Source organism: Labrus bergylta, chromosome 16 (assembly GCF_963930695.1).
Source record: "Labrus bergylta chromosome 16, fLabBer1.1, whole genome shotgun sequence".
In the NCBI taxonomy this organism is placed as follows: Eukaryota; Metazoa; Chordata; class Actinopteri; order Labriformes; family Labridae; genus Labrus; species Labrus bergylta.
Genome location: NC_089210.1, coordinates 6,330,696 through 6,349,790, shown reverse-complemented (window position 1 = coordinate 6,349,790; position 19,095 = coordinate 6,330,696). Strand labels below are relative to the sequence as shown.

Genomic DNA, 19,095 nt, shown 5'->3' with positions numbered 1-19,095 from the left:
TCACAGCATGTGTTTTTATTATCTATTCATGAGAAATTATACATCGGAACCACAGGGTGGAGCTGGAAGAAGAAGAAAATAAAACGGTGATATAACCTTGTTTAATATTTTTGTTTTTTTGTCTCCAAGCTCCAAAAAGCACATGTTCATTTAAATACAGTCAAACACAAGACCGACAGCCAACGACAGTGCTGTTATGGACAGAAGAGCTGACGGGGAGGAAGTGGGAAATGGTTTGGTGCCCATCTGCTGCTTCCTGCGGGGGTCATGTCGTGGGTCAACCTCTCTGGAAGGGGAAAAGAAAAAACACACAGAACTGATCAGTCATAAACGAACAAGCTAAAAAACTAGAATGTGTGCGTGACAGTGACGGCGAAGAGGCAGGAAACACGGCCGACACAGAGACTTACCTCTGCGGTGAGATACAGGACACATTATTCATAGACGTCCTTCTTGTCTGCGATATACTGTACAATCTCCCCGGGACTCATCAACTTCTCTGCTTCTGCGTCGGGGATCTCAAAGCCTGCAGGAGAAACAAGCGGGGTATGAACTCAAAATGTTCTGCGTTCAAACTTCACTGCGCCTGAATTCTTTTTTTTTTTTTTAACTCTTCTGTCTTGATTATTTTAAGAATGAGAGACAACCATAATAGGGGCGTGGCCTATTTGAACTTAACTGTTGTAGTAAAGTGGCTTAAAAAAAAGGATTTGCAGACAGTGTAGGTCATTTAAATTAGGACCAATTCATTCACAGCAGATAACAGCTGATATAAAAATAACAACATACTGTGTATCTCTGACGCTGCTACGTCAACAAACACTCACCAAACTCATCCTCCATGGCCATGATGATCTCCACCTGGTCCAAGCTGTCCAGACCGAGGTCTTTCATGAAGTGGGAGGAAGTCTGCAGCTGAGGAACACAAAGTCACACGGGTATTAGCCGTCAGTGTGCGGAGTGTAAGTCTAATAGTATCCCAGCTAGTGGCCACTCGCCTTCACCTTCTCAGGGTTGATCTTGTCGTAGAGCTTGAGGACGTACATGACGCGGTCTTTGATGGTCTCTAGAGTGAGGGGGGGCAGGTCCCCGTACTGTCGGCACAGCACGCCTACTGAGGGGATCTGAGGAGGGAGAGATGGAAGAAGAAGCGGTCAGGGGAAGTAAGTATGTTGAAGGTAATCATGAAGGGTATAGAGGTACTGGACCCTTCACATCCTTGGGTAAAAGTTTTAAGCACAAAGGCAGCTCTAGATCACAAATATGAGCTAACCTGGCATGATTTGAAGCACATAAATTCGGATAAATAATCACTTTAGTAACATCGCTCATAATATGTTTTGACTCTAGTTTCATATTCTAAGCATGTGAATTTCAGCCGCTCTAACACTGTTTTGTCTGAGTTAAGAGTAAAGCTGAACACATTACTCCAGCAGTTTGTTTACTTTAATATTTCAGGACAAACTAACTTAAACTTGCCTGAACAGAGCAAAAAACATTGTAAAGGACAGCTCACACCCCGGCTTTCATCTGTTCGACATGTTGCCCTCAGGCAGACGCTACAGGTCTGTCAGAGCACAGACAAACAGACTCAAGGACAGCTTCTTCCCCAGAGCCATAACCACACTGAACCTGGACATGCATTGACCGTCCCACCCTCACCATGCGCACACACACACACAACCTCACCACACACACACACACTTCTAGCATGTGCAACATTTACATTTCAGACTGTAATATTTATTATATTTCTGCAATATTTACATTTTGATCTGTGCAATATTTATTTATATTTATATTTCTGTAATATTTTTACATTTCATACTGTGCAATATTTATTTATATTTCTGTAATATTTTACATTTCATACTGTGCAATATTTATTTATATTTATATTTCTGTAATATTTTTACATTTCATACTGTGCAATATTTATTTATATTTCTAAAATATTTTACATTTCGATCTGTGCAATATTTATTTATATTTCTGTAATATTTTACATTTTGATCTGTGCAATATTTATTTATATTTCTGTAATATTTTTACATTTCATACTGTGCAATATTTATTTATATTTCTGCAATATTTTACATTTCGATCTGTGCAATATTTATTTCTATTTATATTTCTGTAATATTTTACATTTCATACTGTGCAATATTTATTTATATTTCTGCACTATTTTACATTTCATACTGTGCAATATTTATTTTATATTTCTGCAATAATTTTACATTTCATACGGTGCAATATTTATTTATATTTCTGTAATATTTTACATTCCAAACTTTATTTTATATTTCTGCAATATCTATTTATATTCTGTTATGCTACTACCTGTAAATAACTCCTACCATACATTGCCCATCTTACCTGAATGAGAGTTCCTTTTTTATTTTTTATTTCTTCTTTTCTTGTTTTTAGCTGTGGATGCCTCTATGTGTGTGCACTTTAAGGTGAAGCCAAATAATTTCGTTGTACAATTGTATAATAACAAAAAAGACATTCTATTCTAATCTAATAATTTCATTTACTTATATTATCTGACACCTGAATCTCTATCTCACCTGCACAAGGACACTCTAATGATCTCTCAGACTTTTGGGTGGTTGTTTTTATTAACTGTACCTAAAAAATAAGATTTAGATCCAGTGAGGATGTTTTATTTTTTTTATTATTATTTCTCAGTAAAACAACCTGATTTAAAAGCCAACTTTTTAAGTTATTTTCTCAGTAAATAGTCAGGTTCAATCAAATTTAAATTGGACATACCGGTATGCATTTGTCTGGTCATTGAAAATATCTACAACTGAGTACTGAATCACTTGCAGCTTGACATAATCCAAACCTTTAAGAGAGCATGCTTCTTAAAAGTTAACACAATATGAAAAGTAATCCTTGTCTGCAGCAGCATGTAAGCATTTTGAGCAACATGCTTTTGATGCATATTCACTAACTAGACTTAGTAACAATGAGTCATCAATATCATCAATATCTCTCCAGGCTGCAGGTAAGAGATCTGCAAACACTACAAACATGAGCCAGTGAACTTACTTAAGACAACTACCTAGCTCTCTTGCTAACTTGCTAACAAGCAAAACATGGCTGTTGTATAACCACGGATATAACTGATTAAAGGTTTCGTGGATTCTGAGCAGGATTTTCACGCCGGTACTTTTTGTATTCGTGGTTAAAGAAACAACTTGCATGCCGCTGTGAACTCTCCGCAGCCCGGACGTTTTTTGAAAGACGTCGGGTAGGTCACAGCAGCCAGACGGTAGGCCACGACGTGTGTTCAATGTTACCGGAGACTCACCGAGCTCTGTCCGAGCCATCGCGGCCTCCGGCTGTCCGCGGCGAAGGAGAGGGGTCGGCGGGCTGCCGCCGGGGCCGCGGTGGCTCTGACTGCGAGGTTTGCGGCGGAAAGCCTCAGCGAGGGCCGGCCGAGCGAGCGGACACACTGCAGCAGGACACGGGACGCCATGACGGTGGATGAGTGACTGAAAAGCTCCCGGCGTGCAAAGCGAATAAGAAACGGGGTCAAGCAAGGGCTTCGCTGTACGCATGCGCAACACAAAAAAAAAGAAAAAAAAAAGGTTTTAATTTACACTTTTTTTTTTCTTTGTGTGTAACTAATTATAAATCAGGAAGGAAGTTCAAATGAAAAAAAAAAGTGTAAATTAAAACCTTTTTTTTTTTTTTTGCTAAGCGTTAAGGAAATTAAAATTCTTCTTGAGGGACACCAATCAATCGCCGAGTCACACGAATGATTCATTACAGAGGAATAACTGGAAAGTGCAGGAATCAGACGAATCCAGCACTCAATGTAAAGTTTTAACTCGAGTGATGTGCGGTAAAATTCAAGATTAACTTAAAATGTCATCTGTTATATTCTTCAACGACCGTCAATCGATGATTCGGTGCTCAACCCGCACGGTCTGAATTAGCCATTCCAGCAGGGGTTTCCAGCGTTGCCAGGTCCGCTTGTTATAAGCGACTTTGGGCTTGTTTTTCCTGTAAAGTCGCTTGCAAATATCGTCATTCGCGGGTTGCGGGGTTTTTTGGGCTTGTTTTCTAAAGTGCAGTTGCGTGTTTTGGGCTTGCTTTGCTCCCTGTATGAATATCAACCCCTCCTGATTCTCTCCCAACTCTCCACAATAAAGCCAAAAAAAAAAAAAAAAATCGCGATAGTTTGTCTTTTCCCCCGTTTCTTTGGGTTAGCCCGCCCGCCCCAAATCTGGTTGACCTCTCTTTTAAACTACGTGGTAGGTTTAGGTCACCTGTTTGGCTTCATTTTATGTATCTGAGCTTGTTTTGTGCTCGTTTCCATAGAGCCGGTTGCTTGTTTCTCTCGCGAGATCTGGCAACACCGGTTCTCGCGTCACAAGAGAAGAAGAAGAAGAAGAGGAGCTAGGAGAGCTGACAGCAGAGCACAAAACACATGTTATTAGTGCTTAATAAGTGCACACTTTGTTGGATTTCATTCTAAATCCACAGCCATGGAGTTATCTGAAATACTGTACAACAAAGCGGAGTACATTGAGACGGTAATGTGTTCGATTTAAGTTGTTATTATTAGCTGGCTAGTCGCTTTAGCTCACTAAAGCTAAAGGGGCGTTGGGCGGTCTGTAATCGACATTATTCTTTAACTCTAGAAGTCATTAAACACAATATTAAAATCTCCTGGTTGATTTCAGGCTTCTGGGAACAAAGTGAGCAGACAGTCGGTGCTGTGTGGAAGTCAAAACATCGTGTTGAATGGCAAAGTAAGGAAAACTAAACAGCATCTGTGAGCACATTGTGTTTACTGTGAGACTGAGATGAAGAGCTTTTGTTGTGATTTATGTGTTTCTGATTTCCTCCAGACTATTGTCATGAACGACTGTATCATCAGAGGAGACCTGGCTAACGTCAGGGTGGGCAGACACTGTGTGGTGAAGAGCCGGAGTGTCATCAGACCACCTTTCAAGAAGTTCAGCAAAGGGTAAAACTTCTGCTCAGTATGATCTGAAAAGAGTGAGACTAAATCAACAAACCTGAACTGTTATTATAATGTTGATAATATTAAAGGATAAAGTGATGATGACTAAAAAAAAGAGGCCGCGGTGAATGTCCACAGGGTTAAACAACAACATCTTTTATCTCCTTCCCTCTCCCCTGTCTTCCCTCCAGAGTGGCCTTCTTCCCGCTGCACATCGGAGACCACGTCTTCATCGAGGAGGACTGTGTGGTCAACGCAGCGCAGATCGGCTCCTACGTCCACATCGGCAAGAACTGTGTGATAGTGAGTGGGATGGAAAAACTCACACACACACACACACACATTCGTGATCCATTAGAGAGAGAGGAAAGAAAGAAAGAAAGCAGACTGAGAGAGACACGGCGTTGTGTTCTGGGTTTAGAGGACACAAACGGAGGCAGTGTCTCCTCTTGCCTGAGGTGAAGCAGTCACATGGCGCTCATGTTTAGACGAACTGAGCGCAGCAGCAAACTGCCTGCACACACACACGAGTCTGACCTGGAAAAAACGAAAGGAAACCCGTTTCATTTAGAATTTGATTCAAGTTTTGTAAACTTGCCACAGCAGAAATAGAAAAACCTTTTATTACCTTTCAATTCAAATAACTTTATTCATCCGTTGGGAACTTCATTTGTGTAACAGAGCATCAGTGCGCATACATGCTAGACACAAAAACAACAGCAGAAACACACACGTACAAGTGGCTCTATTAAAAGCATGATAAATAGGTCATAAATAATTGTTATAAGCGGTTAAATGAGTGGTCTTAAAAATAAATACACATTTAAGTATAAGTATATATAAATGAATTACATAGCTAGATTTAACAAAACAATTCTTGGGGTGATAGAGGGTGTTTAGTTTTACATTAATTAGGCAGCTGAAGGGAGACGGGACATTTTGTGAGGCGAGAGAGTGGGGGAGGACATGCAGCGAAGGGCCGAGGTCGGAATCGAACCCAAGGCCGCTTCGACAAGGATTAAAGCCTCTGTACATGGGGTGCGCGGCATAACCGCTAGGCTATCCGGTTGATTCAACAATTGAATATTTAAAATATTTATGTAGACCAAGGTAACAGACTGTCACATGTCGCGATTCTGGTTTAGATGTTAAAGTTTGAGCAGTAAAGCGCAGATGTCTGCTTTTGGTTGTTCTGGTTGCAAGTGTAAAAGATGTGTGTGTGTGTGTGTGTGTTTGCAGGGTCGTCGCTGTGTGCTGAAGGACTGCTGTAAGATCTTAGACAACACCGTGCTCCCGCCTGAGACTGTGGTGCCTCCTTTCACTGTCTTCTCTGGATGCCCAGGTCCACCACAACACACAATCATTCAAACATGCACGCAAAGGCCTTTCCTCTCTTGCTTTCTTTATTCTTCTTCAGGTTTTATCAGGATGTCGTTGACTGTAGTGCGAACATTTGGTATAAATAAAACCTTGGATTTTATCTACACATGTTGGTTTGTATAATAACTGAGAGGAATTGTTTAAAACTTGCAAAAGAGTTGTTTTTCAGGTGGCTGATGACACGGATTCAATGCTTTATAGTTTTGCCATTTCTTTTAATAAGAAGTATGGAAAAGTGCTGAAAGCTAGAATTAAATAAAAAAGTTTGGGCCAGATTATTGAATTCTTGGAATTAGAGATGCTGTTGACGCCACATTCCTTTCATTCATTTCTGCCAGGTTAGATTTGACTCGCTTACCTTACCGTTTCTCTCTCTCTCTCTCTCTCAGGTTTATTTTCAGGGGAGCTTCCAGAGTGCACACAGGACCTGATGATCGACGTAACAAAGAGCTACTACCAGAAGTTTCTGCCCCTCAGCCAGATCTGATTGCTGCTTCCCACACACACTTCAGCAGGATCCGCAGCATTTCCAGCCACCTCCGGATCTGGGCCCGTGTCCAGCTCTCTCATCTGACCAATGTGGGCTCTCTTAAGATCACCTTCTGCACTCAGAGGACATGAATTTCTCCAAACTAGGAAACACATTTTGGTCTCATAAAAAGCCCCAATATGATGCTATCTTTGAAGTATGAGAAAAGCTCAAATTTAGAAACTCATGGACCTCTGTGGCTCTGTGTAGGTGGAGATGGACAGGAAACAGGTGTTGGTTTAGAAATGAAATCCATGGACCAAAACAAAAGCAAAAAACAACAGCTGTGTAACATGATGTTCCATTATTTACATCTGCACTTCATCTAGACAACAGAACACTCGTATGAACATTTCCGCTGTTTTGCTCTCTGTAACTTTTATTTATAAAAACCTTTTTTTTTTTTCTTGCTGGTTAATGCTATTTGTCCAGAAACGTATTTCATACTGAGTTGATTTCAATGCCTAGAAATGCAGGGCAGCCAACATCTAATCTGAAATAGTGCAACAGTTCAATAAATGTCAATGAAAACCAGTCTAATACGGGTCCAAGCTGTGTTTGCTCTTGAACAGTGTTGTGTAATAATGGGGAATGAGGCCCCCTTGGGGTACTTTCGAGAACTGCAGGGGGTGCTTGAGATTTTATTCTGATAATACAACATAATACAAAAAAAGCTCTACAAACAAAGTTGGTTTGATTTATTTATATCAATATCTGTTTTTTCAGTATCATAGATGATTGTTGTAAACTGTTGCAACAAACGGTCACTTTCCATATTTGTGAAATCCTGGAAAGAACCATCAACTCGCAGTTAGAGAAATAACGCATCTTCTGTGACATGTTTTTGCATTTCATCATAGACGCTCGACATACAGGTTCATTTTTGCAGTTCTGTGCTCCGGCACCACCTAGTGGCCTAAAGTGAGACATGCTGACCCTGATATGGAGAGAATTCTGTAAGGATTTTCCTTCTACATTTTCACTACTTCTTTTTTAAATTACAAGTGCATGAAAATGAGCATGCGGTGCAAGCTCTTACAAAAATATCTGCAACCACAAAAAGACTGAGCTTCCTGTGCTGACTGACCCTACTTTCTCAACTCCTGTTTGACATGATAATGAAGATAAAAAAGTCAGTTCAATTTTAAGCAAATCTAATTTTCAAAAAGCAAACACAACACACTGTTTCCTTACTTTTTTTTTTAATGAAACATAGTCCATCCAATTGCAACTCATGGTTTTATTTCTTTTACAATGTGAACCACATATATCTTACCGACAATTAAATGTTAAGTATATAGATTAGCCATTTATTACTTTTTCAAACAAAGAAGTATCAAGAAACAGCTGAGAAGAGTGTTGGCTCCAGAGACACGAGGCATGAGTCAGCCTTTTTGAAACGCTGTGGATGAAGGCCGGTGACTGGCTCAGGGGGAGAAAAGAAAAACTAAAGTGCCCCCTCTAAAGTTAACCGGCTAATCAATGCAGTTCAAACACTGGAATCGGATGATTGGGATTTGAAAGACGGCACAGTGTTGCTAACAGCCAATTCTTAGGAGAATTTCTGGACAACAAATCTGAATTTCACCCTGCAAACATGATTAATCATGACTTCTATCATTGCAATCTAATCAAGCATTGCAAATCGATGACATCATGATAAAGTCTGTAGAGACAGAGTGGGATTTCCCTCCAAAACACCAGAAAGATAAACCGCTAATGGCCTCATCGACTTTGTATTGTGGGAAGGTGCTTCCTTGTCATTTAGTCTGCCCGGTAACAACAGGAAAATGCCTTAAAGGTGAGCCTTTGCACCACTGGCAGGGTAGAGCACCCTGAACTGGATGAGCTTGCAAAAGGAAAAAACTAAAGTTAGAGGAAGACAGAAGTGGAAACAGGATACTAAGCATGAGTAAGGGGGGGGGACACTTGCTAAGGTACGCAAGGCATACATTTTTTCCTTTTTTTTGGTTACTTGACTTTACCTGGTGATTGGATTCATAAATTAAACTCAAAGGGATCATATCTCTAAGAAGAAAACCAAGGTAGGGAGAGAAGCAAACGAGACAAACAGAATGTAAAGATAGTTGTACATGTACTTCCTTTCTGGTAGAGTAAAGGCGCTGAAATAATCCTAAAATCCAATGATATCCTTGTGTGAAGCTATTTTCATTTAGATCTCAGGGTTTCAGAACTAGACAATGTGCTGCAGTTTTCAATCTTAAGTAGGTTTGGCTTATGGAGTTTTCACACATGCACTGAAGTCTAATTCAAGTGTCAGAACCTTAAAGAAATGTCTGCATGAAGTCAGGGTGAGCTGATGTGAAATGCAGGAATATTCACCACAGGCGAGCAGGAAGGGGGGGGGGGGGGGGGGGATCACCTATCAACCAGCTGGTGCGATGCTTGTGCACGTGATCCGTGCACTCAAATTCACCAAGTATTGACACAAAGGCCAAAAAAACTCATTATAGCGTTGGATCCTGTCGCTTTGTAAGCCATCTGGGATTTCTGCAGCATCTTTCTTAGGTTGCGTCTTACAACCTGAGACCCCCCCCCCCCCCCACCTCCCTCCCGTCACACAAGGAAAACGTCTTACTGTAAGGGACGTGTGAATAAGCGACTCAGGAAGGCTGTCATGTTACGTTCTAGAGGTTTTCAGGAGTGCATGTGTGAAAACAGCTCTGGAGTATGACGTGTTGCACTTCTGTCATCATGGACCAAGATCAGAGACAGTAGAAAGAGGAACTTCATATGTTCACCCCGGAAAAAGCAGATAGAGGATAGAAACTTTGTTGGTGCACAGGATTGGCGAGCAACTTTTATTGCACTTCTACCAGTCTTTTATCCTTTGCCAGCCCGGTGCAACATATTCTGCAATCGATCGGTTTGCAGGACCAATGAGTGTAGAACTGTTAAGGACCCTAATGGGGCTTTAAGGACTCAAGAGTCAACTCTATAAATGTGGATCTTTCTTTTCTTGCATTAGTCATCAGACCTGTGACAGCTGAAATCAGATTTTCAAACCCAGACTGTCATGTTGGCACTCCTTCACAGAAATCAGTTTACATTTTCAACAGTGGTTTCACTTGAATGAGAGATTTAAAAAAACCAAATGCAGAATTCTTTGTTCATCTGGACAGAATCAATAAATCTCCGCCTGGTTCATTTCTCACTCTGACAAGTCAGTAATGTATGAATAGAGAGGCCAACCTATGAATGCAAAAAGGGAAATCTGTGACTCCAAAATGTAACAGAATAACAACTGGCATGCGTTATACAAACAAAACGACATCCCCTTGATTCCCGGTCGTGAAGGTGGAGGTGAATGAGTCCACATAAACAAGGAATCAAAATAAAAACAGACACTGACATCTCACAAGTCAGCTACAGCAGGGAGTTGCACCCTGGTGAACTCACCCTTAACTTGTTTTTTTTAAATAACATTTTTTAAATCATTTGAATTTTAAGTACTTTCTGATTGCTAAATGAAAAGGGCCGCCTCCTTTAGTTGACCAATCGTTACTCGATGAAAAGAGTCAGCGTGTTCTAATGTGTCAGGGAGACGCAGGCAAATAGAAACTCAGAAACCTTCTGTGTTCGACATATGTGAAGTTATCCTGCCCAAGCCTTCTATACGTGAAGGAAAAAGCCTTGTGGTTAACATAAGCCAGTGACAAATGGAAGGCGGTGTACTTGTGCCTGTAACGCCTTGTCTGTAATATGTGACGCAAAGAAGAAGAGTGGTGGGGTGGAGTCGTTCCACACCTGATCCGCCATCGGAGGCAGGAACAGTGGGAGGAAGACGGTGGCAAAGTGTAACATCAGAGCCAGCAGGTTGGTACAGCGGGGTGTGGGTGTGTGTGTGTGTGTGTGTGTGTGTGTGTGAGGTTCCCGCTGCGTGTTTACACACCTTGCCTTTTGCACTTCTTTTACAACTCATTGCAGCTTTTGTCAGAAATTTCCGTTAGCAGACGGCCCGATTTGTCTGTAAAATGTGTATTCTAAAGTCTGTTAACTAATGTCTCTCTTAAATATAGCGCAGTGCTAAAAATGTTTCTTTTAATATTCTGTTATGCCCTTAAACTCAAACCATTTTCAGACTCCCCTGAAACAGATCATTAGAGAAATAAAAGATAACAAACGCACAAAGACTAGGCGACAACAGTACCCGTTCACTTTACTTTACTGATGGTTAAATATACCCACGTTGTGACTTGTGTGATTTCAGTGTCTCCTGCTCTACTCCCTTACAGAAGGATGGAAGGCAACAAACAATTCAAGAACAAAAACAAGCCGCGAGTTGCATCACCCTGTACCAGGTAAAAACAAAAACCCATCCACGTCTCATTAATGCACACATCCCTTATACGTCGAGCAGATAGTGTCCAGTCCAAACACCCAACATTTGGGCCAGAGTTTCAGCCCCCTTTTCTCCACCGGCTGCCATTGTTTGGTGGGTCTTTGTAAAAAAAAACAAAAAAAAACTGCTACTTTTATTTGGAACAATTCTGTGATTTCTGCTCACCGATTATCTTTCCACAAGTGAAATCTTCTGACAGACAGCGAAAGGACTCTGAGTCAGAAACACTCCACAACTTATTCAAATACTTCTAAAGAGTTTTTTTTTTTTGGAAACCAGAGCGCTTCATTCCTATTTTTTCTAAGCACCAACTGGTAAGTAATGTAAGGACTGACCTCAAGCGGGGCTTTTCTAAGGCTACGACTGGGATACAATGGAAGAGCCGATTTAGTTTGCATGAGTAAGAGGTGAAAGCTAAGTGCAAAAAAAAAAAAATCCTTATTGCAACTCATCAGCAAGATCACATAAAACAGCAGCTGCTTTCAAAATAAGACTAAGGGTAAAGGAGGGAGAGGACATCGCAGTCAGGAAACAGCTGTCTGAGAAGCTGTATACACAAGTAATAATTAAAAAAAAATCCTTTTCATTATCCTCAAGTACAACAATAACAAAGCAAAAAAAAAAAAACAAGAGGGAAAAAGAACCAAAAGTTAACTTGGCTATCACTGCTGAAAAGCCGTGGCAACAAACCTAGGAAAGTAATACTGGTGGCTGATGAACTAAAGACAAAAAGGGGAGACAGGAGGAACTAAATTGAGCCACTGTTGAAGCAGAAAATACGGCCTGAATGTCCGAACATTGCAGGCCTTTAACTGAGTAACCAGAGAAATGTAACTGTGTACAAGCGGCAGGATGATGTCCCAGATGATCTCCTACTGGACAATTTACCTCAAAGTAACAGAGCCTGTGGTTCGATGTAGAGGCCAGTCTCTGACAAGAGTGGGAATCAACATTTGGCGAGAGAAACTTGATTCTGTGAGTGAGTCGATTTGATCATGGCCCTCACTTCCTTATTAAGGTGGCGGGTGAGGATGGGTGAGGTTAAGGTATGGGAGGGAAGAGCACTAATGTGTCAAGGATCAAGTGGCTTTTCTTGTCAAGCAGTACGCTGCATCCCCCCCCTCCCCCCCTCCCCCCCCCTTTGAGAACTGTTAGCATCCGAGAATGAGTTGCTGACTCCGTTCCACTGTCTCCTTTCCAGGACAGCGATGCAGTACTTAACACCCTGGTCCCCTCCCCCTCCCCCCACACACTCTTTGAGTGATCTGATTGCAGTTCAGTGATTTGTAGAAATAATGTTGGGAAAGGAGACAAGGAACAGAATTCATTCCGCATCTCAGAAGAGTGAACTCAGGCTGAAACTTCAGTCCCTGTTTTCATTTTCAGCGGGGATCTTTCGCACAGTCAGGCATCCATATGTCTGTCCTTCCACCTGCAAATCTGTCCCACATGAGCCCATCCATCCCCCTCTCCGAGCCTCAGTTTCCAAGGCTTCCCCCCCACCCCCTCACAAACATAGGCAGGCAGCACATCAGATCATCCTGTTGCGTTTGTGCGTAGGGGAGTCTGTGATGACATCACTGCACTGGGTGGAGTTTCGTTTCCTGGTTCCTCCCCCTCCAGCAGAGGCAGAGCCTGTAGAGTCCAGATGCAGGGCCATTTCCTCTGAGATGAAAGTGTTCAGGTCGACGTCCTGGAGCCCGTTACGCCTGCTGCGGCAAACGGGGCCTGAGCCAGAGGAGCCGCCTCCGCCAGCGCCACCTCCGTTACTGCTGCTGCCACTGACGTGTGTTGGAGACCCTGGAGCACCGGAGCGCACACTGATACTCGCCATGGCTCCGCTCAGACCTGTGACAGGAGGAGAAGTATAAAGATGAGGAGGCAGTCATTGGACAAAGAAATACAGGGGAAACGCAAGCTACTGCTAGTTGAAAGAAGTCCAGGTTCAGACTAAGTGTCTGACTCTCAAACGGAGGATCTATAGAGTCTGATGAGCTTCTACCAATTGTCCATTAGTTGCCATGTTGGTATTTTTGTGTATGGTAAAGTTATTTGTAGAGGGTATTGTTAAATGCTTGATATCCATACAGCTGTACCACCAAAGCCATTTATGCAAACTACTAAACATTGAGAATGTGTGACATTATTTGAATCTCATAATCAATGAAAAAATAAATTTTCCTCAGATTAGCCCAAGACAAACACAAAGATAAAAATTTACATTGCCGTCTGTTTAACACAATTTTGAACGATAATATTGTTTGTGTTTCCCGATTAACAGTCACGGGCGGTTGTAAGACATTCCCCTTTTGAGAGGCAGGGCACAGCAAGTTAGCAGCTCTTTGACTTCATTTGTAGAAGTCCCTCACTCAGGTGGTTATTTCAGGGTCTGTTTTAGTCTCAATATTGGATTTCAGAGAAATGCAGGAGTCGGGTTTAGCATTTTCAGAATTGCCATGTTAAGATGTTTTTCCAGACATGAGCAATAGATGAAGCCATCTCAAAAATAAAGACTCAAAGAGGAAGGAATAATTAAAAAAAAAAAAACGTTCATGTCTGCGGTAAAATTTATATTTTACAATCAATGACTTTGATTTAAACCATAATGTGTTTACACCAATCCAAAAATATTAATTTTCTCGACAGGTAAGAATTGACACACTTTTGTGAGTTTCAGAAAGAAGAATGTTGTTCACAGAAATGTAAAAATGTTCTGTGTGTGTCAATCCCAACACACACAATCATCGGTGTTGACAGCGAAATATATGAAACCTGAGAGGAGACACACACTGCAACCTCCTGACACACATGTCTCACACCTCACTTGTGTGTATACCTAAAGCCTGACATCAAAATCAACCCACCCTATCTTGAGCTACACGCTAAAAGGACCCCTTTAAAAAGCGTAGAAACCTTCAGATCATTTTTAATACGTGTGGCCGTTACAGGACAACAGAAGGATCAATACATTAGTGTCGGTGTGACTCAGCTAATGAGAAGAGATGAATATTTATTTTAAGTTTTAAGAAGACTACGGTGTCAAAATAGACATGACGGGAGAAATTGTCTTTTATTCTGATTGAAAGTCATACATTTCAAACAAATCAAGAACCTGCCACTAAATGTACGAATGCACAACCGAGGTGGGTGTTCCAAACAGATCACAGATCAGCTGTGACACTCTTCCACTCGGCCATGATGGCTGCTGCTGCGTCTATGTACAAATATGTCTAGCCCTTTTCAACTCGACAAGAAAAATCGTCACTTTTTAATATCAGGTGATATCTCCCCACACCCATAAGACATCAGTGTTTTAATAAATTAAAAACAGAGAGCGTTGTAAGATTTAAATAATATATAAACCAGGGTTATTAAAATAAAAACATGAAACGTTTCTACAACACACACAAGGAGCTAAGGGAGGCCCTCTCTCACCATTGGCCAGTACCAACACACCCTTAACCCTTATCTCTGAGCAACATGTGAAGGACAGACCTTTTCTCACACAAACACAAACACTATCAATAGCACACACGCAGTAAACAACATAACATACTGTAGTTCAGTGCGTGGACTGCGTTACAATTTGTCAACATTTAGGGGAACTTCTCCAATTGTGCTGCGTTCACAAACACAGAGCTCCTGAAATATCTTGGTGTGAACGTGACCAAAAAACCCTGAGTTTTTCATTGTGACTTTTGACCTGTGTAGGCGACTGCCGAAGTCGTAATGCACGTAATGAAACAGCCTCATACTCTTTCCTGAACTCCAGAATCTTCTCTGATCTCCATTAGATACTCAGAGATGTGAGTGGCAGAGCACGATAAAAACAGGAAAAAGTGCAATTATAAAAAGTAGGGGTGTGAATCACCAGAGGCCCCACGATACTTGAGTCATGAATTGATATTATTTAAACATTTTGCGATATGCTGAGAATTGAGGCCATATGTAAAATATATTTAAGATTGCTCCTCACCATGCAGTGCTATGGCCTCCCTGAAGGGCTGCAGGTCTGCTTCCACAGATGAGCCAGTCTCAGCTGGGGAATTAGCCCGGCTGGGGGCCACCATAGCCAGTCTGGTGTTGGCCCTGCTGCTCCTGTGTGGTGGTGCTTTGCCACACAGAAAGCTGATAAGATCCTCTCTACGGATGGTTCTCCGGCGCTTTTTCACCCAGGCCAACATATCCTGCGAATCCAAAACAAGCCCAGGATTAATTTGATTAACAATACAGCCTGCATTACGTTTTCTTCATAACAACCCTTTGTGTGAAACTTGCATGTTATCTAAGCACCCGGTACCTTTCATATCAGATAGAACAATCTCCCTATCTACACAAAAACATACCGTAACGACCAAAGGGACTCACCTTATTGCGCCGTTGGTGTCCTATCTGGAAGCCCCGGTCAAAGCTCCTCTGATGGGCCTCCACACTCTCTGTTATGGTGGACGACAATAAAAGATTAACTATAACTGTTTATCATCATCATATACCACAGGAAAGCAAATGTGATAGTTTAAGATAAAGAGTATAAACTGTTGTGTAATGTTAGTACATCATGTCATAATTTAAAGCCAAATGGTTTGTATATTAGTTTTGTCAAAACAGAAAAAGCTCACGCACGCCTGCTTTCACAAATCAACAACAGCATTTCTTCTAGAGGGTTCACCCTTTTCTAGCAATCTGCCTCTCCAAAACTTGTCACAAGTCACAGACAGCACAATTAGACCTTTTCTAAAACAGCTCTATTGCGCTGATGAATTCCTGCTTTTTTTTTGTTCTAGAATACAGTCTGTTTTTTACCCAACAATTAACACGTCTTTCACTGACATAAAAAAAGACAAGCCCCTGTGATAAATTGATCAATACAGGTCCATAAGAGTAATACTGAGGAGGTTTGTGTGTATTGCATGTTGGGTGAGCTTATCAATAAATAAAAAAAACATGTCTACATTATCAAGTACAGCGGCAGCCGGGTGCAGCCCATCTATATATTGGATAAAGAACAATAACAACTGTAGGGCCAGAGGTTAACAGATCAATACATTAAGAAAAAGCTAAAGACCCAGCTCTTTCATGAATACCTACTAACTTAATGATGATGGTCTCCACATCATTGATGATTATGGTTGTGACGATGGTTTTTGTTTGATAATGACGACTTATAAGATGGTTTCTATACTGATTAGAGCTCTCAAGAACTGCCCTCAATGTTGTGCTTTGCTTCTGGTCACTTCCTGTCAGCACCTGTGTGTCCAATCAGACTCAAAGCTGATCGTTTGCTCTTACTGACATTGTTCCCTTTTTTTGTGTTGTACTTACTCTCTGATGTACGTCGCTTTGGATAAAAGCGTCTGCTAAGTGAATTGTAGAATTGTACGAGAAGACACAAAGAAAGAGGGAGGACGGCGGTGAAGTACCTTTGTAAAGGTTGGTTACTGCTGTGGCAGAGTTCTGAAATGGCACCCACAATGACAGGCCCTGCTGATGACATACTCTGTCTGTGGGAGTGAAAAAAAAAAAAAAAAAAAGGGAAAAGATGTTTAGTGTCTTGCACATGATGCAGCAGCAGCTATTTAAAAACAAAAGCATTCAATCGTGATAAAGTGACCCAATAAAAAAAAAAACACCGGAGAGGCACAACAGCTTTTTGAAGATTACAGGGTTGAGGTGAGGATCATTTTCATTCGCCATTTTGTCTAGCATCTAGAATTGCATTGGACTTGCAGGGGTTTGGCGTATAAATAACTGTCAGCCGGCGCTAGATGGCCAACCTGGCAGCAGCAGCAGCTTGTTTTAGCAATGAAGCACCGGCAACAAAAAAAAAAAAACCAAAACTTCTTAACTGCCCCTCTCAGCAGTAAAAGTTGCAAAGCCATTTTAAAACATGCAATAACCAAAAAAAAATGAAGCGTTGAAGTCCAGCTCTGTCAATTTGCGTGTTTACTTATGTAGTCTGAAAACTAAAGCATCATTGCAGACTGCTGACATACCACTATTTTTCCACTATCCTCGCCATTTTGTGATAATAACGCTTTGCCTCTCTTTGCCTTACAATCTGCTCAGTCAGCAGCAGCAGCAGCAGCAGACTAGGGGGGGGGTTTCTTATTTTTTATTATTTATTAGTGTACACTTCAACGTGTTGATTGCACATTTCAAACCCGGTATAACAGATGACAGTTTACAAAAAAAAAAAAAAAAGAGACTTGTCATCTGGGGGGGAATGTCGCGTAGCTACGATTGTTGTTACCATCGCCATTTTGTAACTAGCCCTTTGCTAACCGTTAGCAATCACCTACTGTCCCAACTTCATGTCAACAAGCTTGCGTGTGAAGACACATTTAACTTACTGAAAAAAAACACAAAAAACGCCATTTAATATACACACAAGTGATTATTACTGAAGAAGGGGTTAACTATAAACGATTTAAGCTCGTAAGTGTGTCGCTGGATGCCCACAAGGTTGCTAAATTTAGCTCTGCAAAATCAGCTGTAAACGTTACCCCAGAGTCCCGGTTGCTAAGGCTAGTTAGCATTCTGCTGATTCCACCGACAACGTTAGTAGATCGATAAGAAGGCAGGTTGATGACAAACACACACTGGTAACGTACAGCCGGGTAAACAGTGATATATATATATACATGTGTGTGTGTGTATATATATATATATAGAAGGTGCTGGTATGAACCTTTGTATAACTGTGCTACAGCTGTGGCGGAGTTCTGGAAAAGGTGCCACAGTTTATCCTGGTCGTTGTCGGCCTCCTCCTCGCTCGGCTCCCTCTGCTCCGCTTCGGCCAAACACTGCCGCTCCCATTTTGAGAACCAGTGTTCGGGTCCGTGTTCCTGTATCTCCGAGTCTCCGTCTTCCTTCTTCTCCTCCATTGAGTGCACTAAAACCCCCCCCCCCACCCGCTTTAAAAAAAAAAAATGCGCTTATAAGTGTGTTAATATTTATAAAAGGATTATATATTTAACAAAGTATGTGCGAAAAACCCATGAGTACAGTTCGCGTTGTTTTATTTCGCACTCCAAGCGGTAACATAGCTCCCCTCTTTTTTACACCATATGTGGCAGATGAGCTTCGCTAACTGTTTTTTTTTTCCTACTTGGCGACGTCCGTGTGTGTATATATATATATCGCAGACTACCCTGCTGTGCGTTTAAGTCCGCCCGTTACATCGCGTTTAAGCGTGTTATAGGCGCGTTGGGGCCACTGCAGGGCGGGCTTTAGAGCTTTTGTTCGACACGTGATTGGCTGCGCGAGAAGTCCGTCACCGTGTTGACACAAACGAGCAACACTCACAATTCTGTCAGTTAAGCTTGCAAGAGAGTACAATTATTGTCATAAAATAAAACCTGCTTCGTGATAACAACAAAAAACAAAACAACTAGTAATATAATATAATATAAAATTATATTTCATATATTAAAAAAAAAACCTTTGGACGAAATTATAATTAAATTATAATTACAGCCAAACGGATAAACTCAGATATGTCATGAAAATGGCAACAACTACTAAAGAAACACATCATGCTGAATTTTGCGCAATTTGGATACGACTGATTAAGTTCTTGTTAACCTGTTTAAAGACCAGTACAATAGTCTTATTGTGAAGAGATCAAAGCATAAATGCTAGATGTAAATGGACTAACATGACTATATAGTCAAAGACAAAACATTGTTGTTGATTGATAATGAAACAGGCGTAAAAAGCTCATCTGTGAAGGCATTTATATCACTCTAGCGCTGTCTTTTGTTTCTATGTTTTCGCCACTGGATGGTGCCATTTTCTCAAATCTCTCAAAACTTTCCTGTTTCTTCCTTGAGGCCA

General features: G+C 41.3%; 3 protein-coding genes across 4 annotated transcripts; 1 reads left to right on the top strand and 2 right to left on the bottom strand.

Annotated features, from left to right (window-relative positions):
• ndufab1b (NADH:ubiquinone oxidoreductase subunit AB1b) lies at nt 1–3,527 on the bottom strand. 2 transcript variants are annotated; one of them, XM_020646964.3, is made up of 5 exons: nt 3,323–3,527; nt 999–1,124; nt 828–915; nt 411–526; nt 1–286 (listed from the first exon to the last, which is right to left on the bottom strand). In XM_020646964.3, exons 1-4 carry the CDS (start codon nt 3,488–3,490, stop codon nt 435–437), a joined length of 474 nt encoding a protein of 157 aa, XP_020502620.1. In that variant the 5' UTR covers nt 3,491–3,527; the 3' UTR covers nt 1–286; nt 411–434. The 2 variants fall into 2 exon arrangements, with proteins under 2 accessions (XP_020502620.1, XP_020502621.1); XM_020646965.3 differs by having other exon boundaries at nt 1,005–1,124; nt 3,323–3,525.
• An 855-nt stretch (nt 3,528–4,382) lies between these two features.
• dctn5 (dynactin 5) lies at nt 4,383–7,436 on the top strand. Its single transcript, XM_020646952.3, has 6 exons — nt 4,383–4,553; nt 4,704–4,772; nt 4,872–4,990; nt 5,179–5,290; nt 6,227–6,329; nt 6,757–7,436. Exons 1-6 carry the CDS (start codon nt 4,506–4,508, stop codon nt 6,852–6,854), a joined length of 549 nt encoding a protein of 182 aa, XP_020502608.1. The 5' UTR covers nt 4,383–4,505; the 3' UTR covers nt 6,855–7,436.
• Nucleotides 7,437–8,081: 645 nt separating this feature from the next.
• Nucleotides 8,082–18,389, bottom strand: hapstr1a (HUWE1 associated protein modifying stress responses a). Its single transcript, XM_020646939.3, has 5 exons — nt 17,948–18,389; nt 16,680–16,760; nt 15,628–15,695; nt 15,236–15,446; nt 8,082–13,107 (listed from the first exon to the last, which is right to left on the bottom strand). The coding sequence occupies exons 1-5, from the start codon at nt 18,141–18,143 to the stop codon at nt 12,791–12,793; spliced, it is 873 nt and encodes a 290-aa protein (XP_020502595.1). The 5' UTR covers nt 18,144–18,389; the 3' UTR covers nt 8,082–12,790.
• Between the last annotated feature and the right edge of the window lie 706 nt (nt 18,390–19,095).